The 27,360-nt window shown below is 42.3% G+C and overlaps 1 protein-coding gene across 7 annotated transcripts in view; it reads left to right on the plus strand.

The window, feature by feature from the left end:
• Window positions 1-13,107: 13,107 nt before the first annotated feature.
• The window catches only part of NIPAL3 (NIPA like domain containing 3), a 49,228-nt gene continuing 34,975 nt past the window's right edge, over window positions 13,108-27,360 (plus strand). For 3 of the 7 annotated variants that reach the window (XM_057551355.1, XM_057551367.1, XM_007175137.3), the window contains exons 1-3: window positions 13,108-13,240; window positions 14,153-14,295; window positions 16,121-16,453. In XM_057551355.1, the coding sequence (XP_057407338.1) occupies window positions 16,361-16,453 (93 nt within the window). In that variant the 5' untranslated portion in view covers window positions 13,108-13,240; window positions 14,153-14,295; window positions 16,121-16,360. The other 4 variants (XM_007175136.3, XM_057551362.1, XM_057551358.1 and 1 more) reach the window with 4 other exon arrangements.

Here is a 27,360-nt window from a genome sequence, read left to right on the forward strand (position 1 = left end):
AAAGTGCTCAATCTTTTTGATCAAAGGACAATGCAAATTAAAACCCTTATGAGCTGAAAATGGTGAGGATGTGGAGCAACTGGAATGATCATACATTGCTTGTAAGGAAGTAAAATTGGCACACTCACTTTGGAGAACTGGTGGTATCAACTAAGCTGATCATAAACACACCCTATGACCCAGCAATTCTCCTAGGTATAGACCCAAGGAATATATACATATCTGTCCCAAAAGACATGAACAAGAATAGTCATAAAAGCTTTTAGTCATAGTACCTCAAAACAGGAAACAATCCAGATGTCCTTCAATAGTATAATGGATAAACTAACTGTGGTATATTAGAACAAAGAACGCTATACCATGTTATGGCAATGAAAATGAACTAATCACTGATACATGAAACATGAAGTTAAATCTCTCAAATATAAGAGAAAAAACCTGAGAGGAAAGAGTTCAGGGCTTCCCTGGTGGTGCAGTGGTTGAGAATCTGCCTGCCAAAGCAGGGGACATGGGTTTGAGCCCTGGTCTGGGAAGATCCCACATGCCGCGGAGCGGCTGGGCCCGTGAGCCACAATTACTGAGCCTGTGCGTCTGGAGCCTGTGCTCCGCAACAAGAGAGGCCGCGACAGTGAGAGGCCCGCGCACCGCGATGAAGAGTGGCCCCCGCTTGCCACAACTAGAGAAAGCCCTCGCACAGAAACGAAGACCCAACACAGCCTAAATAAATAAATAAATAAATATTTTTTAAAAAAAGAGTTCATATTGTATGATTCCAATTTATATAAAGTTCAAAACAGACTAAAGTAATTAATGATATTAGAAGTCAGGATAGCCATAGTGTTTACATTTGCAGAGAAGGGGGACAATGCCCAGGAAGGGACAAGACAAGGGCTTCTGGGATGCTGTTGTTTATCGCGGGGTCTGAGAAGTGATTCCATAGGTGGTGGTTTCTTTGTGAATATTCATTAAGCTGTACAATTATGATTTGTTTTCTGAATATATATTAAGCTTCAATTTAAAAGTATTAAAGAAAAAGAGAGAGCACTAAATCAAAAGATGGGAGGAAGAAAGAGAGGTCCAGCTGTGGGTTTGAGAGCAGCAGGGACTCTAGAGGCCCACCAGGGAGGCGGTAATACCCCTAAAAGAAAAAGCAGTGGAGTGAGTGAGGCTCTTAGAACGAAGTTTCCAGCCTCAGCAATGATTCTCCAAGCCCAGAGGTAGTCCCGGATTAGTGCATACTAACAAAACCAAAGGAATACATGGGCTGAGACAGTGGAGCTCTCACCTGTCTGGATGGATGACCCATGATCTGAGTACCTCTCCCCTCCCTCACCCAGACTCCCATCATCACACCACCTTTTTCCACTGAGAAAGATCCAAAACTTGAAATAAGGAGGAATAGCATTTGTGTCAGTAATGGCTGGAGTTTAACTTTCCAACAACCTGGCAGAATGGGGGCTTGGGTTAAGTTTTAGGAAATAAAGTAAGATCTCTTCCTCCTTCTTGCCCCCCTCATCCTTTCTTCTCATAGTTTCTTCCCAATCATCACCCTAGAGGCAGTGGGAGAATGACCAAAGCAATCTATTTGATATACTTAAGAGTGGCCTTGTGGGTATAACCCAGGATTTACTATATTCCCCTAAAATTTGCTCTTACGTACTAAAATGAACATATGTCAGGAGCTCTCATCCCCAAAGACCTCTGTTATAAAATTCACTAGACCTTTCTGTACTTTGTCAGCCTTCCTGGAATATTTTTTGCCAGAGTGTTGGTCTTTTTGCATGGAATTGTCCATCTTAGCAAAGTTCTGTGATATATTCCATGTGTTTGATGAAAAACTTGACTGTGTGTTCTAAGCACCTGAAACAGCAAAATACAGCATTTGTAGGGATCACTTCACAATCTTGGTAAGTATGTTGATTGGGTTCTGTTGTATCTGCAGGATAAACTGAGAAATCTTGTGGGTAGAGGCTGAGATTTACCAAGTTCTATGACCCCAAATCCCAAACACATTGCACTGCTTGTAGTAGGAACTCTGTAAGTGTTCTCTGTTGATGTTGCTTACAGAGCTCTTGTAGGTTTGAATTTTATAAATTTATTTCTACTGAGATAATTTACATACAATGTAATTCATCGGTTCAAAGTGTACATTTTTAAGTTTTGGCAAGTGTTTACAATTGTGTAAAATACCACAACAATTAAGATATAAATATATCCATCCCCCCCCACCCCAAAGCTCCCTATGTCTCTTTGCAGTCAATACCCTCCCAACCCTGGCATCTGGAAACCACTGCTTTTCTTTCTGTCACAATAGTTGCCTTTTCTAGAATGTCATATATGTGTAATTATACAGTATATACTGTTTTGTGTCTATTTATTTTCACTTAGCACAATGGTTTTGAGATTCTTCCATGCGGTAGCATGTATCAATAATTTGTTCCAGTTGCTACACATTCTCACCAACACATTTGGTAAGTCTTACTAATTTTAGGCATTCCAGTGATTGTATAGTGGTATCTCATTGTCATTTTAATTTGTATATTTTCATGTGCTTATTTGCCATTTGTTTACCTCCTTTGGTGAAGTGTCTGTTCAAATCTTGACTATTTTTTTAAACAATTGGGTTATCTTGCTCTTGAGTTATAGAAGTTCTTAATATATTCTGGATACAAGCCCTTTATCATATATGTGTTTTAGAAATATCTGCTCCCAGTCTGAGGCTTGCCTTTTCATTTTCTAACAGTGTCTTTTCAAAAGCAAAAGTTTTAATCTTGATCAGGTCGAATTTATCGATTTTTTTTTTTATGGTTTGTGATTCTTTTTTGTCTTGTCTAAGAAATCTTTGCCTAACTCAAGGTCACAAATATTTTCTTCTATGTTTTCTTCTAGAAGTTTTATGCTTTTAGCTATTATGCTTAGGTCTAAGATTCATTCTGAATTAAATTTTATATTTGGCATGAGATATAGGTCAGGTTTGTTTTATTGCATTTAAATATTCAATTGTTCTAGCACTATTTGTTGAAAAGAATATCCTTTTCTCTATTGCATTATTTTGGCATAGTCATCAAAAGTCCAAGAATTCTGTTCTTTTGACCTATATGTATACCCTTATACCAACAGCGCACTATCTTGGCTTTATAAGTTTTGAAATCAAGGTAGTTGCAACTTTGTTCTTCACTTTCAAAATTATTTTGACTATACTAGTTCTTTTTAAAGTTATTATTATATAAGTTTCAGGAGTACAGAATTGTAATTTGACACCTGTGTATGCTACAAAATGATCACCACCACAGGTCTAGTTACCATCCATCACCATACAGTTGATGCCCTTCACACATTTCACCCACACCCCCAACACACTTGCCCTCTGGGAACCATTGGTACTAGCCCTTATAAGCTCTTTCGAATTACCATGCAATTTATACAACTAGCAGGTCAATTTCTACCAAAAAACCTCTTTGGATTTGAATTGGGATTGCACTGAACCTATAAAACAATTTAGAGAGAATTAATGTCTTAACTTTGTCAAGTGTTATGATCCAGTAACGTGGTATATTTCTCCAATTATTTTCAACATTAAGTATGACGATGTTAATTGTAGGTTTTCTTATAAAAGCATTTTATCACTCCCAATCCTAGTTTCTTCAGAGTTTTTAACAAGAACAGGTATTGAATTTTATCAAATACTTTTTCTGCATCTATGGAAATGATCATATTATTATTCTTTATGAGTATTCTATGGGATTATATTGATTGATTTTCAAATGTTAAAACAACCTAGTATTTCTGGAATAAATTCTACTTGATCATGATATACTATCAATTTTGTATATTGCTGAATTCAATTTACTAAAATTTTGTCAAGGATTTTTTTGCATCTGCATTCATGAAAGATATTAGCGTGTAGTTTTCTCTTTTTTGTAATGTCTTTGGTTTTGGTATCAGAGTAATGCTGGCTTCATAAAATGAGTTTCTCTTTTATTTTGTGGAAGAGTTTGTGTAGAATTGGTATTATTTCTTCCTTAACTTTTTTTTTAAATTTTTATTTATTTATATTTTATTTTTGGCTGTGTTGGGTCTTCGTTTCTGTGCAAGGGCTTTCTCTAGTTGTGGCAAGCGGGGGCCACTCTTCATCGCGGTGCGCGGGCCTCTCATTGTCGCGGCCTCTCTTGTTGTGGAGCACAAGCTCCAGACGCGCAGGCTCAGTAGTTGTGGCTCACGGGCCTAGTTGCTCCGCAGCATGTGGGATCCTCCCAGACCAGGGCTCCAACCCGTGTCCCCTGCATTGGCAGGCAGATTCTCAACCGCTGTGCCACCAGGGAAGCCCTCTTCCTTAACTTTTTGATGGAATTTATGAGTAAAGCCATTTGGGCCAGGAGTTTTTTCAGTGGGAAGGTTTTTTTAATGACAAACTCCATTTGCATGTTAGATATAGGGTCTTCAGATTATCTATGTCTTCTAGAATGACCTTTGGTAATTTGTGTCTTTCAAGGAAGATTTTCCATTTCATCTCTGTCATGTAATTTATTGGCATTAAGTTGTTCATAATAGTCCCTTGTTATCCTTTATGTCTGTAAGTTCTGTAGTAATGTCCCTCCTTCATTTCTGATATTGGTAATTTGCATCTTATATCTTTTTGTTAAGACTGGCTAGAGGTTTATGGATCTTTTCAAAAGAAAACAGCAAGGGGTTTCATTGATTTTTTTTCCCATTTCTGTTTTCTATTTCATTTACTTATACTATTACCATTATTATTTCCTTCTTTCTATTTATTTTAGGCTTTATTTGCTCTTCTTTTTCTAGCTTTTTAAGGTGGAAGCTTAAATCATGGAATTTAGACCTTTCTTCTTTCTTAATATAAGCATTTAATACTGTGAATTTTCCTCTAATCCCTGTTTTAACAGCATCTCATGTATGTTGAAATGTTGTGCCTTCATTTTCTTCCTAAACTAGCTTCTATTTTTCTTATAATATCTTTTGACATATGGTTTATTTGGAAGACTGCTGTTTAATTTCCAAGTAGCTGGAGGGATTTTGAGTTTTTCTGCTGTTATTGGATGGAGGTTTTTTAAAATAAATGTCAATTAGGTCAAATTGGTTGATAATTTTGTTCAAGTCTTTTATATCCTTATTGATTTTCTCTTTATTCATTCTATCAATATGGAGAGAAAAGTGTTGAAATCTCCCACATTATATTATTGTGAATTTGTTTATTTCTTTTTTAAGTTTTGTCAGTTTTTGCTCTATGTATTTTAAAGCACTGTTTGGTGCATGCACATTTATAATTTTTACCTCTTCTTGGTGAGTTGAACCCTTTATCACTGTGAAATGCCCCTCTTTATCCCTGGTAATATTCCTTGTTCTGAAGTCTATTTTTTCTGATATTAATATAGTCACTCCAGTTTTCTTTTGACTACTGTTAGCAAACTGTATCTTTTTGCATCCTTTTACTTTTAACCTATCCGTGTCTTTATATTTAAAGTTGGTTTCTGAAAGGTAACATATAGTTGAGTTGGATCTTGGTTTTTTAAAATCTGTTCTGGTTATCTCTTTTTGATTGGAGTGTTTAAAACTTTTACATTTAATGTAAAAATTTATATGGTTGGATTTAAACCTACCATTCTCCTATTTGATCTTTGTTCCTTTTCTCCTTCATTCTTTTGGATTAAATGAGTATTTCTTATGATTCAATTTTACCTTCATTGCTAATTTATTAGCTATACTTATTTTATTTTTAGCAGTTGCTTTAAGGTTTAGCGTTTACATCTTTAATTTATCACAGTAAAAAAAAACACCACTTCACATATAACGTAAGAACTCTACAATAGTATACTTCCATTTCCCACATTCCATACTTTTTGTTATTTTGAGATACATTTTAGTTCTACATGTATTATGAATCTCACATTATTATTTTTTTTAAGACTTGTTTTAATTTTATTCATTTTTTGGCTACATTGGGTCTTTGTTGCTATGTGCGGGCTTTCTCTAGTTGTGGCGAACGGGGACTACTTTGTGTTGTGGTGCACGGGCTTCTTATTGTGGTGGCTTCTCTTGTTGCAGAACTCGGGCTCTAGGCACACAGGCTTCAGTAATGCAGCTCAGTATTTGCAACATGCGGGCCCTAGAGTGCGCGGGCTTCAGTAGTTGTGCTGTGTGGGCTCAATAGTTGTGGCGCGCAGTCTCAGTAGTTGTGGCACATGGGCTTAGTTGCTCCACGGCACATGGGATCTTCCCAGACCAGGGATCGAACTCATGTCCCCTGCATTGGCTGCCACCAGGGAAGTCCCTCGTGTTATTTTTCATTTAAACAGTCAATCATTTTTTAAGGAGATTAAAATAAGAAAAAATGTATTTTATATTTACCATTGTCAGTGTTCTTTAATTCTTTGGGTTTATCTAAGCTTCTGTCTGGTATCATATTCCTTCTGTCTGCAGAACCTATTTTAACATTTCTTGTAGTGCAAGTCTTCTGATAATGCATTCTCTAGGTTTTTGTTTGCCTAAAATAATCTTTTTTTCTTTCATTTTCTTAGTCATTTTTATTGGTAATAGAATTCTGTGTTGACAGTTTCCCTCCTCTCCCCAACTTTAAAATATATTACTCCATTGTCTCCTAACTTGCATAGTTTATGATGAGTGATCCATTGTAATTCTTATCTTATAGTCCTAATATATCTTTTTTACCCACTATTTTTAAGTTTTTCTGTTTATCACTTTTATTCAGAAATTTGATTTTGATGATGACTGCATCATTTTATTATTTTCTTTATGTTTTTACTATTTGGGATTCATTGAAATTCCTGAACCTGCAGATTTATAGTTTTCATCAAATTTGGAAAATATTCAGCCATTATATTTTCAAAAAATTTTCAGCCTTTCCCCACCCCAGCTTCTTTCCTGGAGCTACAAGTATACATATATAGATTACTTAATATTTTCCCACAATCACTGAGATTCTGTTCTTTCCCCTCCCCCCCCACTTTCATTTGGGCAGTGTATATTGCCTTCAAGTTCAATGATCTTCTGTAGTTTCTAATCTGCTGTTAATCCCATCTATTATATTTTTATTTCAAATATTGCATGTCTCATCTCTAGAAGTTACATTTGGGTCCTTTTTAAAAATATTTTCCATTTCTATCTTCATTATGTTCATGTTTTCCTTTACATATTTGAGCATGTTTATAATACCTGATTTAATGTCCTTTTCTACTAATTTTTTTAAAATTTATTTATTTAATTTATTTATTTTTGGCTGCATTGAGTCTTCATTGCTGCACATGGGCTTTCTCTAGTTGTGGTGAGCGGGGGCTACTCTTTATTGCGGTGCGTGGACTTCTCATTGTGGTGGCTTCTCTTGTTACAAAGCACGGGCTCTAGGCGTGCAGGCTTCAGTAGTGGTGGCTCAAGGGCTCTAGAGCGCAGGCTCAGTAGTTGTGGTGCACGGGCTTAGTTGCTCCACGGCATGTAGGATCTTCCCGGACCAGGGCTCGAACCCGTGTCCCCTGCATTGGCAGGCGGATTCTCAACCACTGCACCACCAGGGAAGCCCCTTTTCTACTAATTTTATGATCTCTGTCATTTCTGGGACTGCTAATATTGACTGCTCTTTCTCTTGGATATGTGTCATATTTTCCTGTATTTTTCATGTCCAGTAATTTTGTACTGGACACTGGACATTGTGAGTTTTACACTGTTGGGTACTGGATTTTGAAGTATTTCTGTAGAGTGTTGCATGTTTTTTTTCTGGCACAATTTCCAGTAACTTACAGACCCATATGCTCCTTTCCAGCTTTTTAAGCTTTGTTATAGTGAATCCAGAGCAGCTTTTACTCTAGGAATAATTTATCTCCACTACTAAGACATGATATTTCTATAGACTCTGCCCAATCAATCCTCATGTGATACAGTGTCTCTCTATTCTGGTTTATGGGAACATGAAGTAGTCCCAGTTCTGTGTCAGGCCCAGAAATTGTTCAGCCTACTGCTTTCTGGTGGCTCTTTTCCCAGTCTTAGTTTCTTCTCATGCATGTGCCCATCATTCCTCAGCCAAAGACTTGAGGAGAGTTCTCTTCCTATTTCTGAACTTTTTATGTGCAGGTCCCCCCTTTATGGTGTTCTACCCTGTAAATTCCAGCCGCTTTGGTCTCCCTGAACTCCGATTTCTATCTCCCCAGCTCAGAAACTGAGGTTTCCCTCACCCTGAACTGTGGCCTAGAAACTGCCCCCAGCACTAAGCTGGAGCAATTGTGGGGCTCATCTTGTTTTTCTTCTCTCAGGGATTACAGTACTGGGCTCCCTGTTGTTCAATGTCTAAAAACCGTGTTTCCTATATTTCTCTGTTTTTTTAGTTGTTAACAGCAGGAGCATGATTTAATTTTCATAGAAGTTAATCTTTCATGAACAGACTTTTTATTTTGCTCACCTTTTTTCCTAAGGAACTTACATCATTTATAAATACTAAGGAATGAAGGATTGAATAAATGATGTTATGCTCTACCAATCCTTTGCTCCTTCAGTATTTACTCTTCACTTTATTCTATCACCCTCACAGCAGCAATTCTCAATCGTTTATGGTGGACAATCTATACTAAAAACTTAATATTTAATATAATTATTGGCAACACACTCAAAGAAATTAAGAAATTAAAAACAACAGAAACAAGTCAATATTGATCACAGCACAATCACAACTCTAGTATAAGAATGTCTTTTAGGATCTATAAAAGCAGCCACTATTCACTTGTCACATCTCAGTGCAGTGTTGTTGTCTTAGTAATAACCATCTACTTCCCTAGCTGCAATAAAGCTGTTATTTTTTAAATGCATTAGTGTGCTAGAATTATGAGTAATTAGAAGAGATTTAAGCTGCTTATTACAACGGTAATATGTACAAATTGTCAAATTTTTGGAAAGATAAATTTAAAAGATTTTAAAAAACAATCCATACTCCTACCACCCAAAGACAACACTATTAATAATGTTTTCCAGCCTTGTACTGCATACCTGTGAAGCCAGGATGAGAGAAGGTGCAGCCCAGGTGTGAATGGAGCACTGTGCAGATGTGCCTCACTGGTGCACTTGCTTGTATAACTGTTCATGACAGGATGTCAGGGGCCTGGAATCTAAGAAAGAGCAATGAAGATATACTACCTTCCTAATCAACAGCATATGTTTAAGCAGTTCCCAGGTGAGGGCCAGTGCAGTGATCAAGAGTATCCAGTCCTCTGTTCAAGGTTAATAGTCCTGGGTTCTGCCACTTAATAGTTCTGATTTGGATGAGTCACTTGACCTTTTAAATCCATTTCCTCCTCCATAAACGGAGATTGGTAACAGTACCTTCCTCTCAAGTTGCTTGTGAGGATCAAATACGATGATCCACAAGTAGTAAATGCTGCCTAGCCTACAGTAGGCTTGTATTAACATTAGATTTTAATACATGAACGGGGATAATATATTAACAGCTTAAAATAATAGCTGTCATTTCTTGAGCCCCTACACTCCTAAATCCCTTGTATAGAATACTTCACGTAGTCCTTACAATAATCCAGTGAGGTATTATCCCCATTTTACAGATGAGAAAACTGAAATTCAGAGGGAGGGGTTAAGTGACTTACTCAAGGTCACACCAGAAGTAAGAGGTGGGATCAGGCTTTGAACCCAGGAAGTCTGACTTCTGCTTGCTCTGAAACACTATAATAACCTCTAAGGCAGCACACACTAAATGTTAACATGCTAAATGTTGACATTTACTATCCTTGAGTGTGTATGGTTGGTTTTTTAAAAATTAGGACATTGCATAGAGTCCTGTGCAATGTACTATGCAAATAGAGTCCTATGCAAATATAGGCTGTCTTGAATTTTCACAGGATGCTGGGGGTCCCCAGAACTCAGTTTGAAAATTCCTGAGGCAGTTCACTGTTGGGTAGTTCTAACTGCTAGAAAGTTCCTGCGTGAATCAGCTCAGAATAAGTCTCACTCCTCTTCCACGTTGGTGAGTTTTGAAGTGCAGGTCATAGCTTGTAGTGTTTTGTGAAGCTTTTGTTTGTTATGTGCATGTGTATGTGTGCTGGATCACAATATAAAATGCATTTCTTACCATGGGTCACAGTCAAAAAGTTTGAAAGCCACTGTTCTATATGACTATTCTTCAGGTATTTGAAGGCAGCTGTCATAACCCACAACCTAAAGACTAATCCTCTTCTCCACAAGGGACCTCTTCAGCTTCTGCAATACCCTTGTAACATGGGGATTCCTCCTTTCATTATACTGGGTACCATCCTCTGGCCGTCACCAGATTCATCTGGGCCTCTCCTCAAATTGCCTTTGGGATGACTTCCTTGACCACTCTCTCTTCGGAAGCACCACCCATCTCTCTCTAGCCCCTGACCCTGTCTTATTTTTCTCAAAGCACTTTTCACTACCCAACATCATATTTTATATGTAATATATAAAATATTTTTTTATGATCTTCATCAATAGGATGTTCATCACTGAATCCCCAGTCTGTTTCCTGGCACATAGCAGTTGCTCAATAAATATTTGTGGACTGAATGAATGGATGAATACGAGGAGTAGACACATTTTATCCATAATGTAGATGTACTCATAATATTAAATACAACTCTTTCCATTAGGAGCTACATTCTAGAAAGATTTAACTCACAAAACTACAACTGTAGGCATGTTTTCATTCTATTATCTCTATGTTTCAAAAAACCCTTATTACTTATCTTATAGTATTATCACATATTTCATATATTTATGCATGTATTTTACTGTATATCAATATATACTACCTCATGTATACTGTTACCTTTATGTGGAATTTTATGGGACTTGCACGAGTAGTTTTGACTATATGAGATTTTTATTGATTCACTTACAATGCTATGGTGCATCTTGGAAGTATTTTACATTTTTCAAAGCACTCTTGGGTAAATAATCTATTTGATATTTTTCTGAAGCCGAGAAAGTGTGTCGGAGAGCTGGAATAAACTTCCGCTGCCGGCTAGTGACCTCTAGATTCCAATCACAGCCTATCGTTTCACAGATGGGTAAACCGAAGCCCCGAGCAGGGAAGGAGATGGAGTGGACCTGGGATTAGAATTTAGCTCTTTGTGGCCCACCTGCTGCCAGACGCCCCCAAACGTTTGTACACTCGCCGGGGCTGAGGCAGGGGAGTCAGATGCCCACGCCCCTCACCGGAGCTCTGTGGGGAAGGCATGCCCTGGTTATTATCACCACTTTTCAGGTGGGGACTCTGAGGGCACACCTCCAGGGAGGGGAACCTCCAACAGTGGCTTCTTCCGGCCCTCACGGCACCACCTAGCTCGGCAGCGGAATTCCGCACGCACCGGGCAGGCGGCGGTCTCAGTGGGCGTCCCATGCGGTGCGCCGGGTCCTCCTCCCCACGACCCTGGCATCCGTCCCCCAAAAGGGACATCTTCCTACCTTGTCGGGTCCCCCAGGGCTGAATCTGGCCTGTCAACCTCCCTGTCGCTATGGCAACCACAGGCCTAAACATTCTAACTTCCACCTTTTGCCCGCCTCCTGATGAACTCGAGCCAATGGTGTCCTCCGTTTCTTTAGCGTGAAAAGTTGTTGGCCAATGATCAGAGGCATTTCAAAAACCGCTGGGAAGCTGCCAGAATTTTAGGGTTCAGGTTAACTACGTCAGGATGGGTGGGGAACCTTAATAGGGCTTATCTAGGCAACCCCCCCAAAATCTTGTGATAGACCCGAAGCCTTAGACTTTTGCTCACCCAGAAATCCTACTTCAAGGAATAAACCTAAAAGAACTAACATTCATCGAAGCCGTGTTTATAAGAGCCAAAGAAAAAAGACTGAAACGGGCAGCATACGAGGGCAGCCATGTAGTGTTCCAGGAGCCCCTCTTTACACACTTAAGAGCAATCACAGTGATCTTGTCATTCTCCCTCTTAGAACACTCCAAGGGCTCCCCTTTAAACTTAGGATGAAATCCAAACATCTTCATATAAGCTGTCCCTTGCCCGTCCCGCTCCTCCTTCCCACGCGCCAGAAAAATCTCGCACCAGCCACGCTGTCCTTTGGGCAGTTCCTACAATATGTCAACCTCGTCCTGCTCTCGGGTGTTCCCTCTGAGTTCGCTTGGTGTCAGGGTCTGAACCACAACTGCCTCTTTCTCATCATCGAGGTCTCTGTCCAAATGTCATGTCTTCACCTGTAAAATGGGCATGAGCCCAATGTCTCACTCAGGGGGTTGCTGAGAGGATCTGAAATGAAATGCCTGTGAGTGAAAAAGCAGAAGCTCCATGCACGTATTAATTATTTTTTAAATACAACTCATTTTTTAAAAATTTAATTTTTAAATTGAAATATAGTTGCTGTACAATATTATGTTACAGGTGAACAGTATAGTGATTCACAATTTTTTTAAGGTTATACTCCATTTACAGTTATTATAAAATATTGGCTATATTCCCTGTATTGTACAATATATCCTCGAGGCAATTATAATTATTACCCTTGTACATTACGGAAGCATTCAAGTGCTGGGCTTACTGGTGGACCTTAATTATTGCTGAGCTGTGGACGTACCGGGAGGGTTGGTATATTGTGCTGCCAACAGGCGTTCCGGGAGGACAGGCAAGGAGAGATTTTTATGGCCCCGTGGCTGGACCTCCGTGGGAGGAACCGGGCCTAGAAAGATGTGTAGGATTTGAATACCTGGTGAGAGCGTGGGGTGGGGGAACAGCAGGAGCAAAGCCCGGGAGGGGGCTCTGAGGATAAGGAGGCAGGACACCTGGCAGGCTGCCCACCTGTAGGGCAGGTGGAGTGAGCAAGTCACCGGAGCTTTCCAGACACAGCCCGAGGAGGGAGCGGAGTTTTGTTACAACGTCCTTCCTGTGGCCGCTAGAGGAGACCCTCTCCAGGCGAGCGCAAAGCTCCTGCGGGGCGCCGCCTCCTCAAGGCTCTCCCCCTACGCTTCAAGCAAGCTTCTCGGCGGAGCCAATGCCGGAGGTCTGTCCCGCCCACCCCTCCTCGCAGCCACTCGCCTGCGCCAAATGCCCGCCAGCTTTTGACTGGCAGGCGGCCTGGCAAATCAAATCGCGGCCTTTGAAAGCAAAACACTGCAGCACTCGGGCACCTCTGGGTTGGGGAAGGAATCTAGGAGGCTGTGCCTCCGGGTTGCGCGGAGAGTCTAAGTCATTGCTCAGAAACCTCTGATAGGTGGGCCTTAGCGGAAACGCCGCCGGTGAGTAGTGATTAAGACTAAGGGCGGGGGAAGGGGGGACTTGAATTCACCCTTCATTTCAGGAAAAGCGAATGCATTTGTGATCATCTACCGTAAATATCTTCCTTCTTGTCATTGTGGGTCTCATTGCCTCAGAATGCTTTTTCCATTTTCGCATCGAGGAGAGGGGCATGGATTTGCCTCAGTAAAGGTGATGCCAGGCGTTACCAAATCAGGAAGTGAAATAGAGTAACTTCGCCTGAATTGTTCCTATACACGCCGGCTTGGGCGATAGCAGATGGTGGAGTTAGCAGGTGGATGAGAGAAGGCCTTCTTGATCCATGCTGGCCTCTGGAAGTTGCTTCCAGCGCATTGGGTGGGGACTTTAGCGTGTAAGCCTTTAGTGAGACAAAGCCCAGGAAAGGGAAAGCGCTTGGCCTGCAACTGGCACTCAGCAACCGGAAGCTGAATTGGCAGGTGGTGGGAAAGGGCGTGTTTGCGTTGTTTGTTCAGGCAGAGCCAAAGTCTATCAGTAGGGTCTAATACAGACCCTACTCTTAGCAGCCACGAGCTGCGTTTCTCTAGGCTGGGAAACCGTACTCTGTGGGTCAGTGAAGTAATTCATTGAGATGAGGGCTGGGGGATGGAGTGGAAGCCATCACCTAGTGAATTATCTTTCCTTTTTTGAGTCAGCGACCCTGTGCTCACTGGTGGCTGTGAGGGCCTCAAAATTAAGGGGTGGCTGGCAGCACAGAGTTGGCTCCTTGTCTCTAGGGCATATGTTAGTCCTGGAAAAGTGCTTTGAAGTCAGGAAAAGAGAGTCGCTGGGCAAAGAATGTGTGCCTTATAAGGAAGGGCAACTTGCAGAGAGTTCCTCCAAGGCTTTTAGTCCCAACGGCTACACAGCTGAGGGAGAGTTTTCTGTCTTTGCAGGCCATGATGCCTCAGAGGCCTGGGGTTCCTGAGGCAGAGAGGGAAGCTGCTTTTTCAAAGCGAATTAAATGAGAGTAACCACAGCCGCCACAAAGGAGGGCAAAAAAGAAACCCACCTGGAGGAACCAGCTGATCCAGAGGAGGTTAGTTAGGGGCCTGGATTCCCATCAGCCCCTTGGCACATCCCTGTGGTCTCTCTGACGTGTTGTGGGCGGGGCTGGCTATACGGGCTGTATCTCTGGAGTCGTGGTTGGTTAGGCCTGAGTAAACCGTTCTCTTCTTGCCCGTGAAGCAGCCACGGTGCACCAGGTGCTTCACAGGCCTGTCTATAGCCAGTCAGCAGGTATGTATGGAGGTCACCGTGCCAGGCTCTGGGCTAGATCTCGGCAGGGAGCAACGGAGCAGGGGATTCAGCAAACTGCTTCCCAGAATTTGTGCTCCAGTGCCCCTTCACCTCCAGGCTGAAAGACTCTAAGAGGGTCTCAGAGATCAAGGGAGCCCTGGGCCACCCTTCCTTCCTAAGGCATAAAAGTATAGTGAAGAATAATTATGCTTTTCACAAGATTACAAACAAATATTCGTAGGGCTTTACAGTCAGGGAGGTCTGGTTATGGCATGTGAGTTACAAAGTTGTCTGATGAGTGTACTTCAGGTATATATATATTGAATATATAACCTCATCTAGAGGCAGCAGCAATCATTTAACTTTGAGGTCCTTTGACAAAGTGAGACCTGGGCTACATTGTCTAAGTGCTGCCCCTGTGCTAAGCCCTGCATCTGATGTCTCCTAGACACTGGACTCAGTGTTAGTCCTATAACATAAGACTGTGCTGTTCACACCAGGACCCAGAATTCCTGGGCCTAGGGCTAGATAACAGAAGGAACTGGAAGCTACAGGAAAGATAGGAGGCAGCTTTCTGACACCTTGAGGCACAGCAGAGACTTTGTTTGGCACGCAGTAAGCCCTCAAATATCCCATTGCTTGAGAGGAAGAAAGGTGTATTCATAGGCAAATTAAATAATTAGACTGGTAATAATAAAATTTATACTAATAATAACTGACATTCATTGACCATTCACTGTGCACACATTTTATATGCATTATTTCACCAAATTCTCATAACAACACATGGGCACGGAATATCCATATTTCACAGCAGAGGAAACTGGCTGAAAAGTTAAATGACTTGGCCAAGGTAAAACAGGTAGCACATGGCGGATCAAAAGTAATTTTAAATATTTTTATATTAAAATAAACATAGACTTTGCAGTAGAATCCAAATTTGTATGATTTTTTCTTTTTCTTTTTTTTTTTAATATAAGAAGACCTCAAAGAAACCCTTAGCACTTGCAGAAGGTATTTTGGCCATGCTTCCCATAACACTAAAGGCATACTTCCTCTTTCTCTATTTGGTAGAAAAGCTTGAGATGCCCTGAAAATATCAGTCCAATGAAGCTAATGGGAATTACCATCATTGCTGGTTTTACTTGAGGCCACATTTTACCCCTGTTCTACAGATGAGGCAACTGAGACTCCCAGAGGCAAAATGATCTGGTCACTTAGGTCTTCCCCCTCCTGGTCCAATGTTGTATCACCTGTGCTAGGCTGACCCTCAGGAGCAGGACAATTCTTCCATCTTCCATGGAGATAACTTTTCTTCTCATTCTTTCTTTCCTGCATCAGAATGTAGATGGTTCCTTTTTTATGGCAGTGGGATTTTTTTCTTTTTTTGGAGTCCTGGAGAAGTAGATGTAGGTAGTGTTCTACTTCTTATGTAGGGGAGCCTGTAGAAAAGTAGCATTTAAATTAGGATATGATGGAAGGAAGGAAGCAAAGGAGGCGAGGGAAGGGGTTTTTAAAGGGCCGGGAGAAGGCTTTGAGGTAGGTGAGCCATATCTTTATTTGAGATGATAATGTTTCAGTGTTTCATTGTACATGCATTTTTAATGTTCTTCCCCACCCTCTAGAGCACCGCGAGAATCAGGAAACGCATCCCTGCCCGTCTGCCTGGGAAGAGACCTAGAAACTGGCACGTCTTTGTGGGAAGATGAGGAAAAGGCTGTAAATCGGCCAAAAGAGCCTTGAAGTACTCTTTCCGCGTGGGAAAGTGATGGCTGGTGGAAGGAGGTGAACCCCACAAGGAAAGATGGCTTAGCAGCAGCTGCAGCTGCCGAACCAGGCCCGGTGGCATGTGCCCTTAGACCACCATGGACGGAGCCCACGGAACAGCCCTGCAGCTGCAGCAGCTCCCGCCCGCGAGCAGTGCTGACCCTGTGAGTGAGGCTTCCTTCTCCTACAAGGCAAGAGCTTTTATTTTTTTGGTTTGGGAATTTTATATTTTTCTAACAAGAAAGTAACACGGTGCAGCATTGGCTAACAGATAGGTCCAGGGTCCGCGTGCCTATCGCTGGCAGAAACAGGCAGACCCTCCACGCGTACAAGAGAATGTGTAATCAAAAGAAATGTTCATTAAAATACATAAAGATAGGAAGGGAGAGAAATATTTTAAAAGGAATTCATTCCCACTTAGAAGACTTGATTTTTTTAAAAAAATCACCTGCTCCATTACTCGGAGACAACCTTTGTTCATATTTCTGTATATTTCCTTCCTGTCTTTTTCTGGTATTACAGATTGGGGATCAGATTGTACAGAGAGTTTTGTTTCTTGGCTGTTTCCCTTAACCTTGTTTGTGGACTATTTCCTCACGTCATTGAGTAGTGATGGAAAGCATGCTTTCTGAATGATTGCGCAGTAATCTGTTGAGCTGCTGTATCAAAATTTGCTGGAAAGACCTCCCACTGTTGGATGTTTAGGTTGTTTCTAATCTGGGATGACTGTAAATGCTGCAGTGAACATCCCAGAGAGCATGCCCCTTTGCTATCTCTAAGAATTGGATAGCCCTGGAAGAGGCAGTCTCTCCCCAACAAGCGAGGTCACAAATGCCAGTGCATCAAGAATACAGAAAATATAGTTAATATAATTGCCCTTGTGGGGAATGGATGCCAAATAGACAAACACAGAATTTAAGAAAACACAGAACACTCTCCCTGATGAGGTTTCTAATAAGTTTCCATTTTAATCACAAATTTTATTCAGTTACTTATTACAGAAATATCTTCATGCCAGAGCAAAGGTAAATAAGTCATAGTGACTCTACCAAAGAGCTTAAGAATTGAGGTGGCAGACAGGCATGTGAACAAAGGGTGATGAGCTGACCGAAGTACCAGGGAGGATAAAGGGAAGAAGGCTAGGCTTCAAATCCCTACCTGTTCCTATCTAAGTGATTAGACGTAGGGCTTAGGTAACCCTCAGAGCTTCTCTTACGGGTAGGATGGTGGTAGCAACACCTCCCTCCATCCCTCATCCCTCCTCGGCTGCATGGATCAATGAGAAAGCACGTAGCCCAGTGCTAGGCATGCAGGAGGGGCTTGACTCACCGCTTGACTCAGAACTGTCTCGTGGTTACAAACAGGAACAGATGAAGGTGCACAGAGCAGAGGAAGGAGTAGTTAATTCTGCCTGGGGGAAGGGGAAGGGGTTTCTAAGGGGCAGCTGTCTCTTTCCTCCTTGATTTTAAGGCTATTTTGGTTGCAAGGAATAAAAATCCATTTCAGAGACGCTGAAGGGAAAGGTAAAATTATTATAAGGCTACAGGGTAGCTCATGGAACCCAGGGGCAAGAAGGGCCGTGGGGCTTGAAAGGTGGTAGAACTCTTAATCACACGTTCAAAAGAGGGAGGATCTGATTGGCCCAGCTTGGGTCAGGTGTCTACATTCGTCCAATCAGTAATGGCTGGGGGTGGGGTCCTCCAGCAAACGTGGTGTCTCCACACTGTGGGCTTGTGGCTGATGCACTGTGGGCATCTCCTACCTTTGGGGGAAACATTGAGAGGCCCCAAGTCCACGTTGATCGGGGGATGGCGTTAGAAACAAGCAGTTTGCCCTGGGTTACAGCCCCGCCCTCACCCTACCCAGCAGGGAATGGATTCTGGTTGTTGGGGGAGGGTGGTCTGTGAGACCAACAGGCTGAGCTGCCAGAGAGGTGGCATCCCTGCGGGTCTCTGACACTGGAGGCTCTGCTTCAGCCTGCAAGAGTCGGGCCTCACTTTCTTCTATTTAGCAAACAGGTCTTTCAACTGAGCACCTGCCATATACGTGACTATGCTGGGTGGGGCGGGAGCTATGTAGGTAACTGAGATATCTCCTCCCTGAAGGAGTCTAGAAGGGTGGCGGGGAAGCCATTTCCACCAGTATCTATCCTTCAGGACAGAATTTGGCACAAAAAGAGAGATTCAGCAGGGTGTTAAGAGCATGGCCTTTGGAATCAGGGAGACCTGGCTTCCAGTCCCAGCTCTATCACTTTGTAGCATTATAACTTGGGGAAAATCATGTAATTCCTCCGCACGTCAGCATTAAGTTCATCCTATAGGGTGGTTATGAGGATGGCCTGAATTTACAGAAAAGGGAACTGAAGCTGCCTGCACCATCCCCTGTTATCTGCCTGTGGTAATCCTACCCACCCTTCCAGCTCCAGCTCAAATATCACCTTTTCCATGAAGCCTTTGTCAGTCTTCCTGGCAGGAAAATATAGGTCCTTTATCCACACTTTTATAGCCAATTCACAATTACTATGGTAATCATCATCATAATAATAGCAACTAACATTTGTTGTGTTCACTGTAACAGGGACTGTGTTAATCCTCACAAAAGTCCCATAAGGTAACTACTATTATATCCCCATTTTACAAATGAGGAAACTGGCACAGAGATGTTAATTAACTTGCCCAAGACTACACAGTCAATAGGTCATAAAACTGGAATTTGAAACAAGCCTGTGCTCTGCCAAAGCCCTTGGTTTTATCCACCACTTCCTCTTGCCTACATTGTGCCGGGCACTCTGCAAGGCCCCTTCTCTCCCTGGTACTGGCTATTAAGTGTCGAAATAGCAGTCGTGGATAAGGTAATGCCTTACCTGCTGGAGAAGGTAAACGTCAGGGAGCTGGCCTGAAGCCAGGTCACAGGTGTAGCAGAGCCCGTTAGCCAGCCTGCTGCATCCCTTGCATTTGAATATGAGTAACCCTCAGAGCAAGCCAGAATGCAGTTTATACTTAACTGTTAGCATTTTAAGCCCAAGGGACTATGAGAGTTCAGTTTAAATAGCAAGTGATGACACTGTCTTGTCTTGTCACTGCAGTATGTAAGTAGATGCTGTTGTTGGCAGATGTAAAGCAGGCGCTGCAACAGGAGATCTGAGCTGAGGTTTCACTTGGATACCAATATCCAAGGTTTCCTGCCTCTGCGACCTTTGGCTGCTTTTCTGCAAACAGTTTCTTTTCTTTCAGAGTTGTAGCTGGTGAAAGATCAATTCTTGGATCAGAGAATATCAGAGCCAGAAGGGTCCTTAGAGCTGTTGCTAATGCTAATGATGATGATAAAAATGAAAATTGTAAAAATAATAATGGTAGCAGCTAGAATTGTTTTAATATTTATTACATGAGTGTTTACAGTCAGCTTCATTTTTCAGAGGGGAAGCTGAGGCTTCAGAGTGATTGCCCTGAAGTCACACAGCAGTAAGTGGCAGAGGCAGGACCCCAGCCCAGGTCTGCTGGTCTTCAAAATCTGTATTGGTAAGCTGAAGCAGAGAGGGAAGTGACTTTGGGTCTGCTGTCCCCTTCCCTTGATGGCTGGGTCTGTTGGAGCCATGGCTTGAACCTGCCCCTCAGTGGGAGCACCGGTGTTTCAATCTGCACCTTTTTGTAAGGCACAGAGTCAATGATCCCAAGATCAAATCCCTGTCCTGGGTTAGCCGTCTGCATGTACTTATGAGCACTTAACACTTTGAATAACTTCGGTGAAAACCCCCGGGTGGTTCCTCAGCCAAAAGCAGAGCATGCTGGGTCGAGAAGTCTCCCAGCAGTGTCCAGAGCTGGAGGCTCCCGTTGCTGTCCTCCTCCCTCCCTGCCAGTAGACCTGGACACCACCATTTCACAGTTTCCAGTGCTGAGGTTTGGAGGAGGAACTTAATGTCAGGAGCCCTGCTGGTTGTCGCCTCAACTCTGAATTGCCCTCCACCAGGCACTTGAGGGTGGCTGGTAGGTGTGTGTTCAAATTGTGTAACCCCTGGGCTGCTGGCAGCTTCCTTGCTTGACTTTAGATGCTCATAAAATTGAACCAAAAAAAAAAAATTGAACCAGTCACCACTTCACAAGGGTTTGGGGCATAATTAGCGTTGACGAAGCCCTTTGAAACCCTTAGATGAAAGGGCGTGAAGTTGTATTGCGCTGTTACTGTGTCTGTAGCCAGTCGTTATGAGTGGAGATTAATATGCTTGAGGTAATGGCTTTTAAAAGAAACTCAGCTTCCTGTGTCATTAGTGGGAATGTAGCCCTTACAAGGTGGGGATCTTTTTTTCTTTATTTTGCCACCTTTGAAGGACACCCCAGAGAATACAGTGGGAGACAGATTCTCATCAGGAAACTGGAAGTCAGACCTCTAGCTAGCTTTAAGTTCTCCCATTCTCACCTTGGACAGGTTATTTAACTACTCTGAGTCTTCCTTCGTTCATCTCTAAACTCCTTCCGACTTGTGTGCTAAATATAGGACTCATAGTAGTACCCACTTCATAGGGTTATTTGTGGCTCAGAGGTGATGCGTAGAAAGGGCTTAGTGCCATGCCTGACATATATATATAATACCTGTGATATAATATATAAATGCTCCATAAATATTATTACGGTAACCTTTTAACCTTGTTTTTGATGCTTAGACTGGTTTATCCTTGTGAGCTTCACGATTTCATTTCCTGGTTTCACCCCTCCACAGCCTCCTCCCTGAAACAGCATTGACTTGTCTGTGTGGCCACAGTTGCTTGTTTCCCGTCTTCATCTCTTTACTTCCCCTTGGCGAGTTGTTAGCAACACTGCCGACCTAAATAGACTTAGGAGGCAGTAATCAAGCAAAAAGAGTTCACTTGTGGCTTCCCTGGTGGCGCAGTGGTTGGGGGTCTGCCTGCCGGTGCAGGGGACACGGGTTCGAGCCCTGGTCTGGGAGGATCCCACATGCCGCGGAGCAACTGGGCCCGTGAGCTACAACTACTGAGCCTGTGCATCTGGAGCCTGTGCTCCGCAACGGGAGAGGCCCGCGCACCGCGATGAAGAGTGGCCCCCACTTGCCGCAACTAGAGAAAGCCCTCGCACAGAAACGAAGACCCAACACAGCCATAAATAAATAAATAAATAAAAACCCAAAGTTTAAAAAAAAACAAAAAAGAACAAAGTTGAAGGATTTTCACTACCAGATTTCAAGATTTACTATTAAAAAAAAAAAGTTCATTTGGGATCCAAGAATTACAGTTCAGGGCACACAGATTCAGGTGTCAAGTCGAGGGCTTTTAAAGGTGAAGAAGGGAAGTTTGCATCACAAGGGATTTTCATTGGAGTTGGAGGGAGAAGCTAGTCTTGGCTAAGCGTGACTGAGTGCTCAGGCCATCACTGGGGGGATGGAGGGGGGCAGTTTGGTACTGTGACAAGCTGCAAGCGTTCTTGCAGAGTCCGTAGAGTATTCATGGTTTGGCCTGGTTCAGAAGTTCATGGCTCCAGCTGGTGAGGACATATATAGGGTCCACCTCCTTAATGGCCTCCCAGCCCCATTTCATTTTTTTTTTTTCTTAAATAAATTTATTTATTTATTTATTTTTGGCTGCATTGGGTCTTCATTGCTGCGCACGGGCTTTCTCTAGTTGCGGTGAGCAGGGGCTACTCTTCGTTGCAGTGCGCGGGCTTCTCACTGCGGTGGCTTCTCTTGTTGCGGAGCGTGGACTCTAGGCGCGCGGGCTTCAGTAGTTTTGGCACGCGGGCTTTCGTAGTTGTGGCTCGCGGGCTCTAGAGTGCAGGCTCAGTAGCTGTGGCGCTCGGGCTTAGTTGCTCTGTGGCATGTGAGATCTTCCCGGACCAGGGCTCGAACCCGTGTCCCCTGCATTGTCAGGCGGATTCTTAACCACTGCACCACCGGGGAAGCCCCCCAGCCCCATTTAAAAACCCTGACTTAAATGACTCCATTTTATGTCACATTTCACAGCACATTCTCCAGCAGCCTTGTGGATTCAGTCTCATTAGAGGACAGCTTGGTATCTCTGGGTAATAATAATGTAGTGGCTATCAGTTATAGGTCGAACCATAAGAAACTACCACTTTTGTAGGTCAAAACTGGTTGGATATTGGCAATTTCTATGGTTCACCCTAATTCTTAGTTACTGAGTTAAGTGTTTCTTCCAAATGATCTCAAGAAGTTCATGCACCAGCTCTGACAGAGGGGCACCGTCATCCCAACTAGCAGAAGAGAGCGGAACCGAGGCTTAGTGAAGCAGACCTCAGCAGCCTGCCTACCCTGAACCTGCAGCTGTCCTCTGAACAGCCCCCGCTCAGGTCTCCGTTTCTACACAGTTCCTGGGGCCTGTTTCCAGCTCTCCCCTGTCTCCCACTAAGGTGTTAAAGCAGCTTTGAAGTGTTTTTGGAGCAGCAGCCAGAGTCTTTTTGTCTCCTACATGCCGAAGGCAGTTCCTGCAAAATCACTGCCACTTAACGCTTTGTAACAATTTACTCATTAGCGTAGGTAAACTGAGTTATTAGGCAGAGTGCCTGCCTGGCCCCAAGTTCTTTGCCTCCCATGAGGTTGAGGTCCTTGCTTTCAATCCTTAGGAGACACATGTAGTGAAGGGCTTCCTTTGAGGTCCTCAAACTTGCCCCTCTAAGGAAACACTGTGTATTTCCTCACACTTTCTTTTCATTGACATCTAAAACTTAAAACTTTTGATTACAAGTTTAACTATTCACAAAGTATGTGATTCCTGACACATTTAAATTCTTTTTTTTTTTTAACTCTTACACATACTTAACTAAAGCCCCCAGAATATAAAGACCACTTGATCCCTACCATCAGACTTCTGAAAAGACTCTTCTTTAACAGTTGGAAAGTTTACATCATTCCTTTTCCTTCTTGAATTTCTATTTCCCTTCCATTTCCCCACAGAATTTTATCCCAAAATTGTGTCAGCTTAAAGAAAAACATACAACCTAAGAGTTGTGACTTAACTTTATTTCAGAGACCTTACTGAGGACTATAGCCTGGGAGACAGACGCTCAGTAGCTCTGAGGAAGCTGTTCTGAAGAGGTTGAGGGGGAAACCAGTTTATACGTATGGGATTTTTGGCTAGGAAATACATGCAGTAAAGTGTACATCTTGGTAAAAGATGACTGCTAGTCACCGAGAACAGATATCTCAAGTTAATGATTTAGTGCTTTTTTTTATGTGCGGGAAGATGCAAGAATCTGGGTTCATTAAAATTCTTCCTGAGATGTGCATCTAACTATCTATGGGGCCTGCTTGTCCAAGCACAGAGCATCCTGTCATTGTCTTAATTTCCGTTCAGAGTGTACTGTCGGTCATCGACTGCAACAAATTACAGCTTAATCCTTGCAGAATTGGGTGGCGAGCAAAAACACTCTTGTTCTTTGTTTATATGTGTCTGTCTTTCAACACTTAAAATTTTTCCGGACACCTATCATACTTCTCTACAAGAAAGAATGTAGAGTATGTAACCAAATTTCTTTTTTAAAATTTCCTTTGATATAAGGTTCATAGGTATTGATTCAATACAGAATTTTTTATACAATTGAATAAAAGCAATTGATTAATGCAGTATAAATTCTTATCATTATTATTGAACAAAAATAACTTTGTATTAGAAAAATGTATCTGAAAAGATTTGGACTTGATTTTCAATATTCAAGGTAAATATTATTAATTGGTAGAATGAGATAGAATTTAGCATCAATCCTGTTGCAAGCTTTGGCTAGAAGGGCTGAGCCTCTTCATGTACCCCGAATGGAAGAAGTATTGTTACAGCAGTATCACTGAATTCTTTCAACTCCTTCCAAGTTATGTTCTAAAAATCACATAGTGATAAACTAGTTTTATTGACCTATCAACTAACAATATGATTAGGACCTCATTCATTTTTGTTCAAAGCAACGTACTAGACACACTTCATTTAGAACAGGATTTGTTTTTGCTTTTACAGTTTCTGTGACGTTTACCAAAAAAGCATGATCAATTATGCCGGTCACTTTTTTCACTTACAGACACATTGGGTTAACCTCATATATCCAGAAAGGATTGGGGAAATTGAAATATTATTAATTTTACTACACCTTTGCCCTTACTGTATTGTAATACATATATGTGTACATATATTTTAACTCTAGAATATAATGCAAATATTTACTATAAATATTTGTACATGTATTTATCCCTTGCTTGAATATATTTTTGTCAAAACTTAGAACTGTAGGTGTAACCTAATTAACAAAGCTAGTCTTTATTGTACAAACATCAGTTAAATCAGACTCTCTGATTTCAGAATATCTTAACAAGGGCCAAGTTACCCATTCTGATATCTGTCATGCCTTACAGGAATACGTATAAGAGAGGGAGAGAAAACAATTCCTAGAATGGGCATTTATCATATCACTAAAGAAATCTCCCAGGAAACAAAATTTCAAAATTCCCCTTGGTTTCTTAGTGGTTTTACAACTTGGGGCAATGTACCAGAGTAAGATTCCACATGAGTGAAGGACAAGCCTTTCTTTGATAAAGTGGGAGGAAGCTACAGAGAAAAGTAAGAAAGGGGAACTATAGGAAGCTAGCAAAGGGCGCAGATGGAAATGAGGATATGGTGATTGAATCCCTTAAAACGGTCAGTATCAGCAAAACCTTTGTAGAAGAGAGTCTCTGGGCCCCCCAATCTGAAGGATAAGGCCTTCTAGACCTTGCTACCCTGATTTCTCTTTTAGAGACAGTCCTAATGACATCACTCAGAGCCTCCCTATCATCTCCAAGCCCAAATCCAAACCCTTTGAAGTAGAGAAGCCCCCTCCCAATCTGACCAGCCCACCCCTAAGCCTTATCCCTCTACACTCAGGTTTCTTCTGTCTTCCGTGGACCCTCACCCCAGCTATATAGAAGCCCTCGTTGGTCCTCAGGCTCTCACACACACATCCCCTTTGACCTCTCAGTGCCTTTGAGCCCATTTCCCCCTGGGTCTTGTCCCTCCACATCACCTTCTTTCCATTCCTCGAAGGCACCATGCTCATTCCCACCATGGGGGCTTCCCATGGGATGTAGAATGGCTTTCTCCACCCCACCCCCATCACTCTACGTCTTCAGATCTCTCTCTGAAACCATTCTTCAGAGATGCTTCCCTGACTTCCCTTAATCCTGGGTCTCTCACACACTAGATCAGGCCTCTGTGCTTCTCCTAGGTAGCTCTAACTGAAGTGTGCTTAAAAATAATCAGGTGCTTAATATATACCACATGAGGACGGGGACAGCCCATGGCACGTTGACAGTCAGTGCGTGGCACACACTAGGCACTGAATAAGTGAATAAGTGTCTGGAGTGCTATTCTTCCCTCCTCTGTAAAGTGTCTGTATTCTGCACTAGCCTAGGAACCTTTGAGTGAAGAACCAATTCCCCAGCCCTTGGTAATAGCTACTAATTATTGAATACCTATCCTGTGTCAGGCATTGTTCTAGAACTTTAAATATTCCATAGCTTGACATAATAGTTAAGAGCATGGGCTCTAATGTCAGACTACCTGGGTTCCAGTCCTGCTTCATCCACTTACCAGCTACCTCATACCCTCTGTGCCTCAGTTTCCTCACTGTAAAATTAGATAATAATACTACCTACCTTATAGGGTTGTCATGAGGATTAAATGAGTTAATATATATGAAGTGCTTGGAATAGTACTTGGCATGTAGTAAGTGCTCAATAAATACTGTTGTTTGTCATTATCGCTGTCATGATTATTTCTAATATATACAACAAACCCAGTCTCAGTTTCCAAAGGCTGAGCTCTCTCTAGTAGAAGAGCTGGCCAGCCACGTAAAAAGAACTCAGGTTGGGACTTCGCTGGTGCCGCAGTGGTTAAGAATCCACCTTCCAATGCAGGGGACACGGGTTCGACCCCTGGTCCGGGAAGATCCCACATGCAGCAGAGCAACTAAGCCCATGCGCCACAACTATTGAGCCTGTGCTCTGGAGCCCACGAGCCACAACTACTGAGCCCATGTGCTGCCACTACTGAAGCACACGCCCTCTAGGACTCGTGTGCTGCAACTACTGAGCCCGCGTGCTGCAACTACTGAAGCCTGCATGCCTAGAGCCCATGCTCCACAACAAGAGAAGCCACCGCAATGAGAACCCCATGCACCACAACGAAGAGTAGCCCCAACTTCTCTTGTGACTTCTCTTGTTGTGGAGCATGGGCTCTAGGCGCGTGGGCTTCAGTAGTTGCAGCACGCAGGCTCAGTAGTTGCAGCACATGGGCCCTAGAGCACATGGGCTTCAGTAGTTGTGGCGCTTGGGCTCAGTAGTTGTGGCGCATGGGCTCTAGGGCGCGCAGGCTCAGTAGTTGTGGTGCATGGGCTTTGTTGCTCCGTGGCATGTGGGATCTTCCCAGACCAGGGATCGAACCTGTGTCTTATGCAGGGAACCTGTGTCCCCTGCATAAGAATCCTGCAGGCAGATTCTTAACCACTGCGCCACCAGGGAAGTCTCAGGAGCAAAGTTTTGTATACTACTGAAATTAAGATGGTAATTATAATCCCTAGTATAACCACTAAGAAAATAACTCAAAAATATATAGTAAAAGAGATAACAAGGGAATTAAAATGGTACTCTAGAAAACATATCTATTTAACAAAAAAGAAGGCAGTAATGGAGGAATTGAGGAATAAAAGAGACATAAGACATACAGGGGAAATAAATAGCAAAATGGCAGAAGTCCTTCCTTATCAGTAATTATATTAAATGTATATGGATTAAACTCTCTCCAATTAAAAGGCAGAGATTGGTAGAAATGATTTTTTAAAAACATGACCCAAGTATATCCTGTCCACAAGAGACACATTTTAGATTTAAAGACACAAATAGGTTGATGGTAAAAAGGTGGGAAAAGATATTCCATTCACAGTGGAATATTCCAAAAGACAGCTTGAGTGGCTATGCTAACATTGGACAAAATAGACTTTAAGACAAAAAGTGTTATGAGAGACTAAGAAGGACATTATATAATGATAAAATGGTCAATCCATCAAAAAGATATAGCAGTTGTAAAATATATGCACCTAACAGAGCCCCAAAATAC

The sequence above is a fragment of the Balaenoptera acutorostrata genome, chromosome 1 (genome assembly GCF_949987535.1).
Source record: "Balaenoptera acutorostrata chromosome 1, mBalAcu1.1, whole genome shotgun sequence".
NCBI classification, from domain to species: Eukaryota; Metazoa; Chordata; class Mammalia; order Artiodactyla; family Balaenopteridae; genus Balaenoptera; species Balaenoptera acutorostrata.